At 41.3% G+C, this 20,107-nt stretch overlaps 1 protein-coding gene across 1 annotated transcript; it reads left to right on the forward strand.

The window, feature by feature from the left end:
- Window positions 1–2,389: 2,389 nt before the first annotated feature.
- Window positions 2,390–12,254, forward strand: ATMIN (ATM interactor). Its single transcript, XM_072967792.1, has 4 exons — window positions 2,390–2,748; window positions 8,432–8,557; window positions 9,337–9,536; window positions 10,232–12,254. Exons 1-4 carry the CDS (start codon window positions 2,422–2,424, stop codon window positions 12,042–12,044), a joined length of 2,466 nt encoding a protein of 821 aa, XP_072823893.1. The 5' UTR covers window positions 2,390–2,421; the 3' UTR covers window positions 12,045–12,254.
- Window positions 12,255–20,107: the final 7,853 nt, after the last annotated feature.

Consider the following 20,107-nt stretch of genomic DNA (forward strand, 5'->3'; position numbering starts at 1 on the left):
CTAACACAACATGTAAATCAACTATACTTCAGTTTAAAAAATAAAATAAAATTTGGGTGGAGTTAGTGGCCAAAACAGAGGAGAAAACACCAACTTGTGAAAGAAAATATTTAAAAATTGTTACATCAGTTGCTTCTGATGAAAATCAAAAAGAGGCTTAATATACAGATATATAAATACAATCAGAAAGAAGGGGCTAAATAATGCTTTGTAACATAATGGTATTATCTATAGATTGTAAATATCTTATGTGAAAAATATATTTTTAGATTTAATTAACAAGTGGCATAGATACTTCAGTTATCTCAGAGTGAGGCACAGTATCTGTAGGGGCTATTTTAATAATGCTCATTTTTTTGTGGACCGTAGTATGGTTTTAAGCATCTGTCTCTATATGCACACACATGGTAGGTAGGCATTTCTGCTTGGTGCCTGAATGCCGGCATTAAGCCTGCACAGAGGCCCTCCAGGTTCCCGGGATGATTTCTCACTGGGTCATAGCCTTTCCTGGTGCTTTGCAGGAATATGCAATTACAGCCTGAACAAGAAAGATGCTATTCATATTATCCAGCCAACAACAGAATCACTTCAGCCTGCACCCTGCAGCTCAACCATAGGCTCCTTCTTCAGGAAACGAGAACACGTGGAACTCTTACCTGTTACATGCTTGAAAGTCCAGAAACACATACTGCATTCAAATGCAGTTGTGGGAACAGATAGAACAGTAAATGCAGATCCAAGGACCTCTACAGCCAAAGGAATTTACTGCACATTAGGTAGAGTCTCCAGAAATGAAAAATAGCTAATATTTACTGAGCCCTTACTACGTGGCAGGCACTCTGCTAAGTATTTTATGTGCATTAGCTTATTTTCATAATAGTCCTATAAAGCAGGCAGCATCACTAGCCTTATTCTATTGAAGTGAATACCAAAAGCTTAGCACTTGCTAGTGAGTGACCGAGCCCACATTAACCCGAGGCAGTGTGACTCCAGTGCCTGCACTCTTAGACATCGTGCTGGAAGAAGTAATAGCCCACAGAGGCTCTCACACACATAGATTTGGGAGCATTTTTTGTTCGGGGTTTTGTTTTGTTTTTTTCGGCCCACAGTATTTTTAAAATCAGAATTAGTTACTATGGTGGGCAGAATAGTACAGTACCCCGCATCTCACAGATGTCTACATCCTAATCCGTCCTGGGATCTGTAAATATGTTACTTTACAAGGTAAAGGGACTTTGCAGATGGGGAGATTATCCTGGATTTCCTGGAGGGACCCAGTGTAATCACAAGGGTCCTCAAAAGCAGAAGGGGAACAAAGGAGATGTGACTACTGAGGAAATGAGAGTGAAGTGACGAAGATTCAGCTCACCATTACTGCCTGAGTAAACTGGAAGAGGCAAGTGAACAGACTGTTCCATAGATTCTCCAGAAGAAATGCAGCCCCGCCAACACCTTGATCTTCCCCTAATAGACTCATTTTGGACTTCTGACCCCCAGAACTGTAAGATAACAAATCTGTGTTGTTTTAGGCCACCAGGTTTGTGGTAATTTGTTATTGGAACAATAGAAAACAAATAGAGCTGTTAATATATAAAAGTTGGAAGTTTTCACATAAAAATCTTGAAAAATAAATCCTGCAATATCAAAGATGAGTCAATATCAAAGCAGCTGTCCCTTTAAAGAAAGGATGTATCTCCCATTTCGTTGAAATCCTCATCCCTCCCTTTTGACTGCACCTGGCCTCCTTGCTCTTTTACATGACCTATCTAGGCCCTCTTCCAACTCGGGTTTTGGAACCCTGCGCTGAGCTACACTGTCTCCCAAACAGTAATCAGATTTCAGCAGTTAAAATATCGGCAAGTTTATCTACCCTCCTTAAAATGATTCACTGTCAATTAGAACAATCTTTTTACTTGTATAATGTGACCTCGGGCTAGTTACTTACTTCTTACAAATGATGGGGAAACTTGTAGTACATACCTGCTCTGACTGTTTTGAGGACAAAATGAGATACTGAATGTAAAGTTCATTCCCCAGTTCTGGTAAACTCTTGTAATTAACGTACGTCTCCTGCCGTTGAACACTTGGGTTATTTTTAATCTTTGGGAAGTAAAGTCCGTGAATGCATTGCTTTTACTTCTGTCCAGTTGTTGCCCGAGGTCAGGTTTCTAGGAAAACGAATAATGGATCCGTGGGACCAATACCTTATACCTGTACGCTGGAATCCCTGTAAAATTTTGTAACTCTCCCACCTCACTTGGCGCAGGTTCCCCGCAGGCGCGCCCTCCATCACCGGCAGGGGGCGCCTCGGCCGCCCAGGCCCCGCCGGATGCTAATAAGCCGGGAAGCCCCTCCCTCTGCCGGAAGTGGTGGCGGCGGGGGGCGGGGCCTGCTACCTCGGCCGACTGCCGTGCGGGAGCCATGGCGGCCTCTGAGGCGGCGGCGGCGGTGCCCGCGGCTCTGGCCTCGGGCACCCCGGCCGTCTCGGCGGCCGCCAGGGGAGCCGCCGCCGCCTCGGGCCCGCGGGGGTCCCCTGGGCGGTTGAGGGGCTGCCGGCCGCGACTCGCAGCTGCGAGGCAGCAGCCGGCGGGTCCGGCGCCGCCGGCCCGGGAGCTCATCCAGCCATCGGTGAGCGAGCTGTCCCGGGCGGTGCGAACCAACATCCTGTGCACGGTGCGCGGCTGCGGCAAGATCCTGCCCAACAGCCCCGCGCTCAACATGCACCTGGTCAAGAGCCACCGCCTGCAGGTGAGCCCGCCGCGGGACGGCGCCTCTCGGGGCCTGGCGCGACCGAGCGCCTGAGGGCGGCGCTGGGGGCCGGGGGCTCGGGTCCGGCTCCCAGTGAGGCGCGGGCCGCGGGCGGGGTTGCGCCGTGTGTCTGGCCAGCGTCGCAGGGGCTTCCGAGGCCCTGAAACGTGAGGGAGTCCGAAAAGGGAGACTGGGAGGGCGCAGGGAGGCGCGGCGATAGGAAACACTGTGTCATGTCCCCGGGCTGTCAGGCTCGGACCCGCAGGACTGGCGGCCTCGTACTGGGCGGCTCGGGCGTTTCACAGGTTTGTCTCGCCGGTTCTCATAGCACCTTCTTCTGTTGAGGAGAAACCGGTGACGCAGCCCGAGTCGTGCTGGGGTTTACACTCGGTCTCGGGTTCTAAAGTCGGCGTTCTCTCCACCACTCCCGCAATACCTCCTTCAGGCGTTTAGGTCCTGCCCAACTGGTAAGGCTTAGAGCTCCGTCATTCCAAGTTTCAGTGTTGGTGAAATCAACTTTGCTCAGGAATGAGAACTAAGCGAAATTTCTTCTGTGAATCGTCTTTAAGAGATGACACGGTATGTAATGACATGGCAATAGTCTGAACATCCCTTCCACCTTGTGTAGAATGGGACGGTGATTTTCAACCTTTAGTGCACCTCTGTGGAGAGCTTATAAAAAATTCAGATGTCCAGTCCAGCCCTAGACCTAGTAAATCCTAATGTCTCAGTCATTACAATAGGAATTTTCCCTCCACCACTTATTCGAGTCTCTCTGTTCCAACAGTGACGTAATTCCAAAGCGTGTCACTGAAAGTTTTGTGAATAGGTAGCTTTTGATGGTCTGAATTGATAAAGGAGTAAGTTTAAATTACCTGGCGTATTGCACGTTCTGTCCGCCCTTCAGGTAAATCCACCTCGGAAATGTTTTTAGAATCAGGTTTCTGATAAGAATTTAACAGCAGAAAGTTTGAAGTCTCTAGCAGAGCAGATGTGTTGCCCATGAAGGACAGTCCCCTTCTGGTGCCAACTGAATCAAGAGGCAGCAACATTCTTATATGAAGTTTAGGGAGGCCAGTCCGGAAATTACCTTCCTTAGAGGTAAGCTGAAGGAGACCCTGCCCGTGAGGCTGCACTTCTCAGTAGTTTTGGGTTTCTTCCCTGGCACAAATTTTAATTAAATTCTTCTTTTCCTTATCCATATTTTAACTTAGTGGATGAACTATATATTTGTAAGAATTCTACAGCCTGACCCCTTGATGCTCTTTAGCTCATATATATGTAACAGCCATCACCCTCCTTCAGTATCATCTCCTCTCTGGTAGACAGCTAAGGTAGCATTACATCTGTAAGCACCAGGGGAGCTGCCTGTCTGACCAGGACCCTCTTTGTGTTGGCCTGCACACCACCCTAAGAAGCACTTTTTAACGGTTTATGTCATTCTTTTCTCTGGAATTGCTGTCACAAGCTTTGTATCTCTCAAGACCTTGTGAAGCATCTATAAGGCATCGAGATACCAGTTACATGTCAGGACCAGTTTGGTAATATACAATAGGTTCATTTCTAATTATGTTTTTAAAATATGTGAAGTTCAGGAATTCTGAAGATACCAACCCTGAGCATATAATAGGTCTAAGAAGGAGGAACATGAGGCAAATTACAAATTTTGACAGTCACATCTTTACTTAGACTTTATTAGGCCAGAGTTATCAGTATCCTCCTTTGCTTAGAACCTCTGTGAAGCCATTCTTTGAGTTCTAGTCATTTTTCAAATTTCTCTTGTCTGAAGACAGCATAGTGCACTCAGGATCTCTTTCTGACCTGAAAACACTGAAGAGAAAAAAAAAAAAAGAACTCTCCTGAGTTTCCTTCCTTGGTCACTGAGGAGACCTTTTTTAGCAGGAATTAAAGAAGCCTTACTCTGAACCATCATTGTTTTCCTCTTGTCAAACAAGCTCACTTTCCTGCCTTGTTCTACCTCTAACCATGATGCCTAGCAGCCCCTGAGCATCTGCTGTCTTGGTGGAAGCGGTTTTTTCTTTAACAAAGGTGGCCTGTGTGACAAAACAGCCCTCTCTGTATGGTGTCACCCCGGTGTGGTGAATCTGTACACTCAGTCGGGACCCCAAGTAGCAGGCTCTTGAGTACAAACATTACCCTTGACAAGTGGTGTCTCAAAGTATGGGAAGGAAGAGGGGAAAGAAAGAGGCCTAAGGACAAGAGCTGACTGGGAGGTCCCTGTGGTTTTGAAAGTGTTCTGTGTTTAGACAGAGACCACAAGCAGTCCAGTGTGTGCCTACTTTCTACCCTCAAGCTAGGCTGAGTATATCTACTTGGCAGATTTGCATAATAGTCAGTGGAGATTTTCCCTTTGCGCTTCCTGTTATAGCTACTCACATAATTGTAGCTTCTTTCGTAGTTTTTTTTTCTTCTAGATTATGATCTTTTATTCCCTTCCCCATTAGTTGCTGTAAGGTTCTTGTTTTATTCTTTCTTCAGAAGATACACTGCCCCCAATCAAATATTCCTTCTTAATGAGTAATAAATCCTTCTGCAGAATGATGAATAAAAGTGGAGATTGAATTGTGAGATGTAAGGTACATGCTGCCTTTTGGTTTTACGTGGTTTCTTTAAGATACATGTCTCTATTCCATATTCTATAAAGAAATCTGGAAATATCCTAGTCCCAGCCTTGCCTACAGGAGGGATCCATGGAGAAATGAAAGCTGGTGATTCAGGGAAAAGAAGAGTAAGAATAAATGGACATTTCTTCATTGTTAGAGATTGTTTTATTCCTCGTGTTTAAAAACAGTAAAGGGGACAGAAGGACCCTTAAAGAAGCCAATCTGAAAAGGTGACATACTGTGTTTTTCCAACTATATGACATTCTGGAAAAGGCAAAACTTTAGAGACAGTAAAAAGATGAGTGGTTACCAGGGTGGAACACAGAGGACTTTTAGAGCAGTGAGTATACTCTATATTATAACAATGGATACCTGTCATTATACGTTTGTGAAAACCTATAGAACGTATGACAGCAGTAGTGAACTCTAATATGATCTATGGACTTTGGATGATAATGATGTGTCAGTATACTTTCATCAGTTGTAACAAATGTACCTCTCTGGTGAGGAATGTTAGTGGAACAGACTGTACGGCCCGAGGGGAAGGGATGGCAAGGTGGGGCATTGTATGAGAACTCTTTGTTCTTTTGGTTCAGTTTTGCTGTGAATCTAATAAAACTTCTCTTTAAAAAAAAGTTTATTAATTTTTTAAAAAGTGAAGTTAGCAGGTATATGAAAAGGGGTAGTAAAAGGATTGCTAGCAAATTGAGGATGTATTAGAAGTGAACATGAATTTCTTGGTGAGCCTGCAGGCAGGGTTTTGTAGAACATTTGACAGCCTAGAACACAGAAGGAGGCAGGGTAGAGAATTCAGGCTACAGCAGTCCATATTCCAGAACCTGTGGGTTTAACCTCGGCACCAGTGGTCCTTAAACTAGGCTACACATTGGGATCATCAGGTGAGATTTTTAAACCAAATACCAAACCGAATTTTAAATCAAATACTAAACACACCCAAAACGAATTGCATGAATACCTGGGATTGGGACCAGGCATACATAGGTATTGTTTTTAGTGCTTCAAGTGACTTGTCACAGGCCACCAGGGTTGAGAGCCACTACCCTACACTGGACTGCCTTTCTAAAAGTGCTCTACATTTAGCATGCAATTGCTCTCTTCTTTAAGCATGAAAATAGGTGTATGAAATAGTTTCTGTCCTTAAAAAATGTAGTTGGGGAGACAGGAACTCTAGAAGAAAATGATAGTATGCAAAGTGACATCAGACAAGGAATAGATCTTTAGATCCCGGTGGTGAGCAGAACAAGGGAGTGCTGTTTATTGAGAATATGACCTGGACTAGGCTCCTTGCTAATCCGGTACAAGATAATCCTGAGAGTTAACTAGTCTCTCTGGTTTAGAAATGAGTAAACTGGCTCAGAGAGGAAATACCCTGTCCAAGGTCATGCCCCTAATCAGTGGTGGAAATACCCCCTAAGCAGTGCTGTGTGCTCTTCCCACCACTGAGTTCTGCCTGAAAGAGGTGGTCATACAAGAATGGCTGCAGGAGGTGAAACTGGAAGTGGGAAGAATGTTAGGCTGAGCAGGGTGGTGTATGAAAAGGGAACAGAAAAAGAGACGGTTATAATGGTGGATTAGAAGCGTAATGAGGAGTTGGGGTTTTATGTAGCTTTTTAAAAAAATAGTATTAGGTATGATATATACAAATAATTTTTTGGAATGTCAAATTTGTTATGTTAGAAGAGGAAGGAAAATTATTTAGCTGACCATTTAAACAATCCAAATGAGTATGAATATCTAGACACTGTAATGCAGTAGGATTATAAAAGGGTGGACCAGTGTGGAAGACATGGAGAAGTAACTGACTAAATTTGACATCACTGAGAGATAAATTATGTTGCTTAAAAATAAAACAAGAACGGCTTCTTTTCCCCTCTAAATGAGTGGACACAGACTCAACAAGATCAACCTGTTTCTCTTAAGATACATCACGAAAGCAAAGGGAAGGAGTCTTAGCCATGTGGTTATTAATTTCTTCTCTAGATAACACACTGACGATGGAGAAGGAGGTGGGCATGTTCCAAATGAATCCTTTCTCATCAGAACGCTTAAGGACTAAAACATCTAGATGCTGCTGCAGCAGCTGAGGCCTGAGCACATATCCCATTGTTTCCAGTGACCTATAAAGAGGTCATTCATCACCAGCTGCACACACACACCTCCCTTCAGGGCCAGCAGGGGGTAGCCAGGTAAGAGGTCATAAGTGTCTCACACCTGAGATACGTGGGCTCCCCCAGGTTAACAAGAGCTCTTCAAGATAAATTAACTCACCAGTTATTTGAAAACTGCCAGCCGAAAAGTCAATCACATACTGAATAACAAAGGATTATTAGGATGAGTTAATACATATAAAGTGCTTAGAATAGTGCCTGACACAGTAGTAAAAGCTGTATTAGTACTGGCCATTATAGTGATTATTAAAATTCAAACAGAGCATGGTGCCTGTATTCAAGCATAGTATATAAAAGTTTTGTCAGCTGGCTTTAGCTACTTTAGGAGGGCAATGTGGTGATCAGAGAAAGTCACAGTGCTCTGTATCAGGAAGGCCTAGGTCATAGTCAAAGGAGGGTTTTTTTTCAGGGCCTCACACTAATTCACTGGGGGTGGAATGGGATAGAGGGGAAGAGAAGACTTAAGGATGATACCAAGTCTTGAGCCTGAGAAACTAAATAAACCATTTAGAAATAGGGAAGCTAGCTAGCTTTAAGAGCAGAGATTTTTAAGTTTAGGAGTATTATAGGAATGGATGGAAATTTTTTAAATAACATCATTTTTTGTTTTTTTTTTGTTTTGAAAATTTCTAACAGATTTCTTGAGCTATAGTTTACACACCATAAAATTTACCCATTTTAAATGAATGATTCAGTTATTTTTTAGTAGATTTACAGTTATGTAAGCATCACCACAATTCCAATTTTAGAACATTTTCATCACCCTAAAAAGATCCCTTGTGCCCATCTTGAGTCATTCCTTGTTATTACTCCCAGCTCTTTCTGTTGGTTTTTTTTAAATAATTATTTAAAGTAATTTTTCTTTTGCAGGATGGCATAGTGAATCCAACAATAAGAAAAGATTTGAAAACTGTACCGAAATTCTACTGTTGTCCAATTGAAGGATGCCCTCGAGGCCCTGACAGACCATTTTCTCAATTTTCTCTCGTAAAACAGGTATTTTAGTTGTCTTAGGTATACTTCTCTGAGAATGAAATGCAGATGGCATAAACCTAATGTGCATTCTCATTACTTACCAGTCATAACTAGAGAATGGAGAAGAAAGATGCTCTGAGGATAGTTGCCCTGGTGCCCCAGATGGGGAAAAAATGGGTAGGGTGTAAGTGAAAGAGACATGGCTTGTTCTGGAAGAGAAGACTTCTAGAAGTGAATTTGGAGAGAAAGAAGAGCAAGACAGCAAAGTATGATAAAGTGTGTCCTCCCAGATCTCTGTTATGAATCTACATGCTTTCAAGGTCAGGAACAAATGCACAAAGGCAATGTTCTCCCAAGGAAGTAAGGAACTGCAGAATTCAGGAAAGAAGAATTTCAGAAACCGCTATCTTAGGAGGGAGGGGCACAGCAAGTGGGGAAAGAGGTGCTTCTGGACTGAAAAGATGGGCGGCTGAAATATTTCCCTGCAGATTTGCTGGAGGGGATCCTGAGAAAAGCTTGCAAAGACTTTTCTTACCTGCAGCACTTACTTACAAGTGAAAAGCTAAATGTTGGGTACCTGGAATGTTTCCAAAACAGTCTCCTCCACTTTTCACAAAGCCAAAGTGACAGGGAGAAGCAGCACGTGATAAACTGCAGTTTGCCTGCTTTTACACTCTTGATGTGCACTGCCATACTTAATCATGTAAAATCATTGTTAATATGGGTATGTTGATGTCTTTTGAAATGTTTTGAGCAGTTGCAGTTTTTCATTTCAGAAAGTCCTTTTGTGTTCTGCCTAGCACTTTATGAAAATGCATGCTGAAAAGAAACATAAATGCAGCAAGTGCAGCAACTCCTACGGCACTGAATGGGACTTAAGAAGACATGCGGAAGACTGTGGCAAGACCTTCCAGTGCACGTGCGGCTGTCCCTATGCCAGCAGAACTGCACTGCAGTCCCATGTCTACCGAACTGGCCATGAGATCCCTGCAGAACACAGGTAAACGGGGGAAACTGGTGGCCCAAACGCCAGTAGCTGTGAGAAGACTTTCAGTTTAACTTCCTGGAGAGCCTTAGTGTAAGGAGAAAGGAGGAACAGTGAAGAAAAGGTGTGACACGGAAGAAGGGAATTTTCTGAAATGGCAGCGGTACTAGCAGATGATCCGCATCTACTTGACCCAATTGTTCTTCCTGATTCTTTCACCAGCTCCTTTTGAGGGTCTCTTATTATTCCCAAATGAAAATCTGAGTTTTCAATTCTTCAGAAACTTCCAGCATTTTCTGCCAGAGGGGTACTAGATTGTTGAAGAGTTTTCAATCATGTAACTGTGCTTCATTTGAAAGGTCAGATTTATATTTGGACTAATAGGTTTCCCACTTTAGAAATAGTAATAGTTGCATTATGTAATCTGTTAGCTTTCTGACGCTTACAGATCTAAGTTGAGTTCTAGTATTTGGAGCTTTCTCTCCCAAAAAGGCATGCTTCCTCCTTCCCTGTTTGCATGTTTTTGAACTTCTGTCTACCATGTAATAGGTCAGGTTACAAGAGAAGGGATTTCTCTTCACTGGGTTGAATCTCACCTTTGCTGTTGACATGGGAAATAGACTTTGTAAGTGTAGATACAGCGCTAAGGTTGATAAGGAAAGTTGCCATTTAAAGTTATTTTTCTCTTTTTACTCTGTCATTGTTTCCAGGGATCCACCTAGTAAGAAAAGGAAAATGGAAAACTGCCTGCACAACCAGAAGTTGTCCAGTAAGACCGTCGAATCACTGAGCAGCCAACAAACCCCAAGACCAGATACTCAAGAACTGGAAACTTCAGAAATAAAGCTGATGGCTTCTTTTGAAGACTCTTGCAACTCTACTGCCAGAAAGCAGACTCTGACAACACCTCCAAGGTACCCTCAGAAGTTGCTTTTACCGAAGCCCAAAGTGGCTTTGGTTAAACTCCCCGTCATGCAGCTTTCTCCTGTGCCTGTCTTTGTGCCTACAGCCGACTCCTCAGCCCAGCCCGTGGTGTTGGGTGTCGATCACCAAGGCTCTGCCCCGGGAGCTGTGCACTTACTCCCCTTGTCCATAGGAACCCTGATCCTCGGCCTAGATTCAGAGGCTTGCTCTCTCAAGGAGAGCCTCCCTCTTTCAAAACTTGTAAATCCTGTTGCTGTTGAGCCAGTTAGCACAGGTGTTCAAGTGAACTTGGGTAAAAGTCCATCTCACCCTTTACAAGAACTAGGGAACACATGTCAAAAGAACAGCATTTCTTCAATCAATGTACAGACAGATCTGTCTTATGCCACACAACACTTTATTCCTTCTGCACAGTGGGCTAGCCCTGATTCCTCTGTATCGTCTTGTTCTCAAACTGATTTGACATTTGGTTCTCAAGTTTGCCTTCCCATTAGTGTTCATACTCAAACTTTTTTGCCCAGTTCTAAGGTAACCTCATCTATTGCTGCTCAGACTGATGCGTTTATAGATGCCTGTTTCCAGTCAGGTGGGATCTCTAGAGAAACTCAAACCAGTGGGATGCAAAGTCCAACAGATGATCGAGTGCAGATGGACCAAGCTGTAATGTGTGGAGATATTTTTGAGAGTGTCCATTCATCATACGGCGTTTCGGCAGACAGTATTATAAGCAGCAGCTTGGTAACAGAGACCGTGACTCATGGTTTGTTACCTCAGAACCACCCTAAGACTTTACATCAAGATATTGAGAAATCCGCACCAGTTATAAACTTCAGTGCACAGAATAGTCTGCTTCCTTCACAGAACATGACAGATAATCAGACCCAAACCATAGATTTATTAAGTGATCTAGAAAATATCTTGTCGAGTAATCTGCCTGGTCAGACACTGGACAATCGTAGTCTTTTGTCTGACACAAATTCTGGACCTGACAGCCAGCTCCCATCTGGCCCAACCCAGAATCCCGCAATTGATTTTGATATTGAAGAGTTCTTTTCAGCCTCAAATATCCAGACTCAAACTGAAGAGAGTGAGCTTAGCACCATGACCACTGAGCCAGTCCTGGAATCACTGGACATAGAGACCCAAACTGACTTCTTACTTGCAGACACCTCTGCCCAGTCCTATGGTTATAGGGGAAATTCTAACTTCTTAGGCCTTGAAATGTTTGACACACAGACACAGACGGACTTAAACTTCTTTTTAGACAGTAGCCCTCATCTGCCTCTGGGAAGTATTCTGAAACACTCCAGCTTTTCCATGAGTACTGATTCCTCTGACACAGAGACCCAAACCGAAGGAATCTCCACTGCTAAAAACATACCTGCTTTAGAAAGCAAAGTTCAGTTGAACAGTACAGAAACACAGACCATGAATTCTGGCTTTGAAACTTTGGGGAGCTTGTTCTTCACCAGCAATGAAACTCAAACAGCAATGGACGACTTTCTTCTAGCTGACTTGGCCTGGAACACGATGGAATCTCAGTTCAGCTCTGTTGAAACCCAGACGTGTGCAGAACTACACACAGTGTCCAACTTCTAAAAGTGGAGTCCACATTGTGGGGTGGCATTTACAGTTCCCTTCTGGATTTAGAAAGTGGAGAGTGGGGACAACAGTATTAACTCTATTGAATGTAGTTGATGATACAGTTACTTCGATTCTTTGAGGTTCTTTGCCTTTTGTACTTGTAAACATGAAATTTGTGTAAAAATTTGTGAGTGTATCATAAAGTGTAAGATGTTGATCTAAAAATGATTGTTTTTGTGTTGCCTACATTTGCCCTTTCAGTGTAGTCTTCCCTTCTTTAAAAAAAATGTATTTCACACCTTTAAAACCCATCTAGCCATTTAGCTGAAGCCAAGCTCACCAGGACTAGGGTACAAACTTTTCAAATCTTCAAAACATTTTAGTCAAAGTATGACTTAAATTGCACCTAAAATATTTTTGACAGTGCTTGTTAGAAATTCCTGTTTCCTGATACATCTGCTTTGTCATCTTATTCTTCCCTGATTTGAAGACACAAAGGAACACTACAGTTGTCTTTAGCTTTTGAGATAGTTTTCATATAGTCAATGCCATCCTTTCTGTACATGAACTATTATTGATACCAACGTAACTACAGTACTTCTTCACAAGCCATGTTGCTGTAAAATTATTGCTTCAAGAAGTAGCGGCCAGCACTTAGTGTAAATTGTGATCCTTCTCGTCTAAGTGACAGTAAGTCCCCCCAGCTATGGAAATGCTGGGCTGTGGAATCACTCCTGTTGGCTCACACTGGAGTGTGTCCTACGACCATCCCGCCGCCTCCTCCCTACAGCCAGGGTGGTGCTCCAGAGCCTCTCCCCAGAGTACGCCCACTAGCTGAATTTTGTCACTCTAAGTGTTAAATAAGTGAGTAAATAAATAAATAACATTAAGGGAAAAGGACATCCCTTCCTAAACATCAAGACTTTGCATAAGCTGAATAGGGCAAGAGTGCAATCAACAGTTATCTTAAAAGTGAATCTTCTTTTCATCCACCTCTCATTTTTCCCTTAAATGAGGAAACACATTGGCCTAGCAAGGATAGTATTTGTGCCTTGAGGATAGCAGTTATAGAATAGATCCATCTAAGATACGGTATTCTGCATTTTGTTGCTTTATTTATTTTTTTAGAGAGGGTAATACCAGTCTTCAAAGAAAATGAGGTGAAGACGATTGCTTCAGTAATAACATCTATGTTTTGAGATGGGTGTGTGGTCAAGTGTGCTTTTAGGGTTTTCTGTATTTAGGAGATCCAGAATTCTTGATTTTTGGCCAACTTTCAGGCAAGTAAAAATCTGGGAAGCCTGTAAATTTTTCTAAGTTTACCCAAAAAAATGCTCTGTTCCTTCTTTGGCACATGCTTATGCTGCTGGAGGCTAAATCCTCAATAAAACCTAAGGAGGAGACTAATAATTCATTAAAATAAATCAGTGGTGTTGCTACTAATTCTGATCCCGTAGAATTGTTGATATGGATAAATAGCATATCCTGGGCAGATGAACTCAACCTGAGATTAAAGTATGCTTTGGTCACAGTTGCCTACGAATATGGGTTTCAAAGCAAACATAAAGCCTTAACTTAGAATTTCATTATGTTTTAGAATCATCACTGCCTTAATGTTCAAACATTTAATTTAAGTTCTCCTAGCAAAGGAGAAATGCATGTTTGTTTATGGCTTTTTGTAAATATATATGCAGTGATCTATGGCTTTACAAATTGTGTGTGTGTGTGTGTGTTTCTGTGACGTTTGTTAACCCAGCCAGTAGAGTTATTTACAGAAAAATGGAGCATGTAATAGTTCTTCATGTGTAAGTAAGAACTGTTTCCCCTCAAAACCTGAGTTACCTGAATTGTTCTATTATTTGTAAAAGCTGAAACTCAGTGATTAAAGAGAAGTGAGAATTCTACCTTTTTTGTGAATTCTTCAACATACTCATAATGTGACTTACTTTGTTGCGTAACTTTTCACAAACTCATCTTCTGAAGGTCACATGAGGAAATGACTGCCTAGTTATTTTCATTATTATATTGCCTTTGTTCATGAAAATTTGCTAACAGTTTTGCTAATAGAAAATGAAAAAGACATTCCATTACCAAAGCTTCTATTTTGATGTAGTTTTTATTTTGATAAAAATTATCCACTCTAGGATTTAAGTTTTGGGAAAATTTTTTCAAAGGAGACTACTCTGATTTTTTTTTTAATCCAGGTGTCACCATTTTATAATAGAGTGTCTTTTATCTTTGTTAGTAATGTGCTTCTGGCTTAAGAGCAAAAATGAGTGGTCCTCTGCTCAGTCACTAATTGCAGGAAAGCCAAATCTATGTGTTTGAGTCCCTTGAGATAAGGGAAATAAAAGTAGAAAAATTTTGTAGACTTACCTGAAAGATGCTAAGTAAGTTCTGAAGCTACTTTTGATTGGAAAAAAAGGTATCAGTTTAAGTCTAGTTGAGAAGTTGTTCTTGTTAATAGTGGCAAAAAACAAGGAGATATTTTCATGTAATCCTTTATAGTCTCAATTTTAGAATGTTTATCTTAGTTTCAGTCCAAACCTAATCTCATGCTGACTCAGAAGAGCACTTCCTAGCTGGTATATTTAAAACATTGCTTCTCAAACTTGTCCTCGGAATACTCTTAAATAAAGAGCAGGAACATGTCACTTTGGAAGATCTAGGAAGGAAGCCTTTGAAATGTCGAGTATTGTGCAGTTTTATTTTCCTTACATCTCATGGTGTAGGTGTGTGTTCTCATCTGAAGTGTGTTAAAGTGCCACTGATTAGATTTGACACCAGGAGAGTACACGTCAGTCTTTTGGCTTAATGCTTCCTCCCAATATGTAAAATACTGTTAAATGACGTGAATTTTAATCTTCTTCATCTTCTTCAGCAAGATGTTGGCTAGTCTCATGTTCCAATGGTCAAGAAGACAGTTGACTAAATACCTTTTTTATGCAATGTTTAAATCCCAAGGGTTCTCTCAGTTGTGTGAACTGTATTTATTAGCAGATACACCGATACACTAATTTACATACCAAGAGAGTCAAGCTAAAGAGCAAATGGAAAGGATTCTCAGGTTGTTGGTGTCCTCAAATTAACAAATTTGGGCACTGTATTTTAAAAAATGCATGTTTGAAAAGAGCAAAATGCCCAAAATATGTGAATGAATAAGAGCATTTCCATAATACTTACACCGGAGGAGTGTCAACATTCACTCAGTTCTTCCAACAAACTTTTGAAAAAAAATTAAATTTCATATATTGCCTTACTAATAAATAACAAAATAAATACATTTGTAACTTTGTTCTAAACCCATAAAATCAGAAATAGTGAAGGTTGTCATAGGAAAAACTTGCTAAGGCCCTTCCGTTAACTTTTCTTACTTTACCATCAAGTAAGTTAGTATTACAGAACATAAAGGCTAAAAACAGCAACAACAAAATTAAAACAAATAATACTCTCTTTTAGTGAAATATTTTACTTTTATCAGTGAAATAGTCAAATATTTCAGAAAGTGAAAACGTCTTAAAAAAAATAAAATCTCCATAGCAACTTTGTTATTCTCAAAAGTATGTATGTTACCTCAATGTAAACAAAGACTTTTTCTCTTTTTGGCTTAAAGGAGTGAGCTTATTAGCAGGGTGTGTGTCAATAAGACCTCATTCCAAGCTTGGCATCTTCTTACCGCTTCTGCTTGCAGCTTTTACTCTTTGCTTTCTGGTGATCCAGTGTTTTTTCCATGTCCTGGGTGAAATATTTGGTTTTATGATTGCATCTCAAACATGTTGCTGCTTAAGACTGAATTTGAAACTGATCCCTCTCCTACTTTATCTTCTTTTTCCTGTGCTATAACAAGAAATTTAGTGACTTCAGAAAATGTAGAGCTTGTGCTGCAATAAAAATTTGGCAGAAGTCAGTGCATCTGAATTAACATCACAAAAGGATATCTAACCTTAAAATACTCCTCAAAAGTTTTCCCTATTTAAAAAGTGAGCCTTCAAAAATTAAGATTTTACAGTATACTTTTGAGAAACCATTCAAACTTTGGCAAACTGTGGCTCAGAAACTGTTCATATTGTTTTAGTTCAGTTGGTGGTAATAGATTCTGTTTGGTTATATTTCAGGGTCTAACTCTATTAATGAGTTGTAAGCTGGTATCAGTCCTTTTTTCTTTTTCACCTTTGTTTTTGGTAAGATGTGATGTAGTTTAAAATCATTTAAATCCCATTTCTCTAATGAGACATGTACCTAAGTAGTTAAGTGTTCAGATTTCAAGTTCTCTAATTAGCTACCATGTTTCCTCCCTGACGTTTCATTGTCTTGAAATTACATTAGAGAAGTCAGTCATGAGGATTCAGGTGAGTAGCTCCAAAACAGCCTTCGCAGAGTCATGAACAGTATCAGGACCAGTAGTTTTTTTCTCAAATTAGTTAATTTCTATTTTTCTTCAGAGAACATGCAGATTTTAAAGCAAATGAAATTGCTAACAGTTCTTCCACATTTATAGGCTTAGTGAATAGTTATAACCCTCCTGTGGTGCTGGAAATAAGACTAGTTTATGGTATGTTTTCAGGTTGACAGTCCTCAAGTTTTAATAAGCAGAGAAATTGTTTCATTTTAAAAGATACATTGGGAAGAAAGGCTTGTTTGTATTTTGAGCTAAATGGGAGAAAAAACTCATTTTCATATGTACATGTGAAGCATCAATTTTCCACTAGTTACTGAGGAGAGTCATACATTGTGTTGGCTGCCTCTCAATAGTCACACCGATTTAGCACAAGCAGTGAATGTGAAGAGAGTATTGCTTAAAAAGTAGAGAATACTGAATAATGGCATTAAATGTAAATACATCCACTTAACATCTTAGAATTTTCTTGGAAACCTTGCCAAAACAATAATGTACTTTCTCCTGAAAGAGGGATAGGAAAATGCCAACAGTGCTTCCTGGCGCTGGCAACTTATGAAATGTACAAATTGAAATTCACTTTTTTTTTTCAAATTTCACACTACAAAAGCCAGCATCAAGAGCAAAACTGATAACAAATCTGTGATGGAAAGAACTGTTCACCATGTTGAGTCTCTAGTAATGTTAACCGGCAAGTTAACTGCACCAAAATGATAGAATTAGGAAGGACCCTAGGTATTAATCCCCTCATTTTATAGGGCAGAGACAACAATGGCCAGTGGCAAAGCTGGGATATCCAAAAACAAAAAGTATAGAGGGTGGGGAGGGATAAATTGTGAGTTCGGGATTTGCAGATACTGAATACAAACTAGATAAACAACAGGGTCTTATACAGGGAACTATATTCAATACCTTGTAACAGTCTATAATGAAAAAGAATATGAAAAGGAATATATATGTATATGTATAAATGAATCAGTATGCTGTACACCAGAAATTAACACAACATTGCAAATCGACTATACACCAATAAAAGCCAATTTTCATTCTAAAAAAAAATGGTGTAGTTAGTTCTCAGCTCCTAGGAAAAAGGACAATGGTGCTAGTTTTACTTACTGCACTGGATACTGGAGTTATCCCAAGACTGTGTTCAGGAAGATACACGGTTGCTTTGATCTGGGAGACTATACTTGAAAAGAAAATGTTTTGCTGTAACACCTTGGGATGACACAAAATCAGTATGAGGGGCATGGTATTAATCTGCAGAGCTACGGCGTTTAGACTGGTGCAGGGGTAATTCAAGCAAATCAGGATGAGGAAAAGGGCCAGGGAATGAAGGTAGTCTATGGATTGGTTAACAGGCCCAGGCAAGGACCCCGAGTCGACAAGTTAGGAAGCTGAGTTTTGAGGACTTGTAGAGAGTGAAGACCCATCAAACTCCAAATAACAGCTCTCCATGCCCACAGGAGTTCTAAACAATTTTGAATAGCCAGTCATTCATTAAAGGGAAACGATCCAGCTATTTGTATTTGATCTCATCAATACATTCAGGAAAACCACAAATCTCTGTTGGCATTTTATATACACTACCTCATCATCTTCACCACTTCCTGTGTCTGAATTGTTCCCATCTTACAGGAAAAAATGACATTCTGAAGTCCTCCTTCCAGCCTTATGTGATACTTTCCACCCAGTGCTCCAGCTGCCCCTCACCTTGGAGATACTTTGGAGCCTTCACACACTCAAGACTGAACACAAGCTTTCTGTTGGATCAGATTTTCCTTGGGTCACAGGAGAAATGATCCCTGACCCTCACGCATTTGTTCAGGATAAAAAAAGAGATAATACCCAGAAGAGGCTTTGAACTTGCAAATTCAAGTGGAATTACCGCATCATGTAGCTGGCTAGTGGAACTCGGGACAGAGTTCAGCCAGGGCATCAAGAGCACGGCACTGGACCTCTCCTGGCCCCAGTGCCCCAGTTAGCCCAGCAGACAGTGGGAGATGTTCCCTGTGGTACCAGGGACCACCCTCATGTGCCCTCAGTCACAGCCACAGGAGCCTCTGTTTCTTGCCCATCTTGCTTCTCAGTAGCCCCCCAACGGCAGCACCAAGGTTGCATTGGACTCAAGGCCAGACACCCTAAAAAGTCCCAGATGTGAGGACTCCAGCTGTGCAGCTCAGCCTGCTCATCCAGCTACAGGAGTCAAGAAAGGGATGGGCTAGGTCTCTTGCACTTAGGGAGGGGGAGAGAGGGAAAGCAAATTTGATTCTGGGTTCAAATCATTTTGTAGCATGGTCTTGGATGTACAGATAAGTTTCACAATAGTGGGCAAGGTCCAGAATAAAAGAATAAAGCTAAAAACCAGGGCAAGTCTCTCTGAGTAGCCAAAGCCCTATGTACTTGCCCAAATGTAGCCAGGTCTTCCTCGAATTTAGTCTTCCCCTTCCCCTTGTCCCTCATCACTCTCTCAGATCCACACTCTATCTTTCCAAGGTTTCCAGCCCCTCCGGCCCTGCCCCTGGACAACAGCATCCCCGACCTCAGCCGGGCCTCACCCAGTAGGTGACCTCAGGACCTGCAGGAACCTCTGTCAGATGCCACAGTTCCACTTGGTAATTTTTTTTTTAATTTCAAGAAAAAGAGGAGTCTGGAAAGTTTTACTAATGAGACATCCAAATATGATAGAGTGAAGGATGAAACAGAGAGCCCTCCGCGCTTGGCTTGAGGACTAGCAGAACCAAAACCTAACTGAGATCATCACCTTGAGGTAGGAAGAGGGACGTTGGCACTGAATTATAACACACTTAACTCCCAAAGATGGGAGGATTTCCCCTGAAAGTTTTGTTAGTGACCTAGAACCCTAATGGTTCTAGCATTCTGGTAAACATTTAGCCTTTATTTAGACTTGGACATCAAAGGCCAGTTTGGACATCCCGATTTAATCTGAATGGAAATTGGGACCTAGAGTGACTTTATCCACAGAGAAACAAGCTAAGCCTTGGCTAACACAAATAAGGTCCCAGAGGGACTTTATCAGATATTTGAATAAATGCCTAAAGAAAGATGCCAAATGCAAAACATTCTTATCTCTTCAAAGAGGAATCTTCTAGTCATTATTCTGTTGACCAAATTATTTGCTCAAAAAATACACTACAAACCTTTAAATTTGAGCCCTTCCTTTGTTCAAACTGGCTCTTCTCAATTCTAGATTATTATATGTTTATCCCAAAAGCTATAGAATTTATAACCTTTATCTTTAAAAAATGAATTTTTCTTAAGAAAACATTCTGCTATAACTTAGAGCAGTTCAAACTGACTCAAGCTCTCATTAGGTAAGTACATCGGGGCTGAGTAGGTGGGCTCTGTCCCTCACTCACACTGGTGGATACCTTTCCCTCCCAATCAAACACTTCTGATTGTTTTAGAGTGAGCTTATTATTCTTCTGCTTATAGAAGGGGGCTTGAAAAACTACTGACTAATGTGGGCAGGCTGCCATAGCTGGAGGGTCCTCAAACAGTGCTGAATCCAACAGCCCCACTGTCCAGACACAGTGGGAAATCAGGGCCACTTCTTGGGGATGAATCCAGATGGTTTCTTCATTCAGAGTAAAAAGGGTGAGTAGAACCTGGAAACTGCTTCTAGACTGTAAAGTGTCGAACCTCAATAGGCAAAATACAC

Source organism: Vicugna pacos, chromosome 9, assembly GCF_048564905.1.
Source record: "Vicugna pacos chromosome 9, VicPac4, whole genome shotgun sequence".
In the NCBI taxonomy this organism is placed as follows: Eukaryota; Metazoa; Chordata; class Mammalia; order Artiodactyla; family Camelidae; genus Vicugna; species Vicugna pacos.

Excerpts from the sequence above, each read along its gene's own strand:
- ATMIN (XM_072967792.1), top strand. The coding sequence starts at position 2,422 with ATGGCGGCCTCTGAGGCGGCGGCGGCGGTGCCCGCGGCTCTGGCCTCG. Across the intron at positions 2,749-8,431 it reads TCAAGAGCCACCGCCTGCAG|GATGGCATAGTGAATCCAAC; the intron begins GTGAGCCCGCCG and ends TTTCTTTTGCAG. Across the intron at positions 8,558-9,336 it reads AATTTTCTCTCGTAAAACAG|CACTTTATGAAAATGCATGC; the intron begins GTATTTTAGTTG and ends TGTTCTGCCTAG.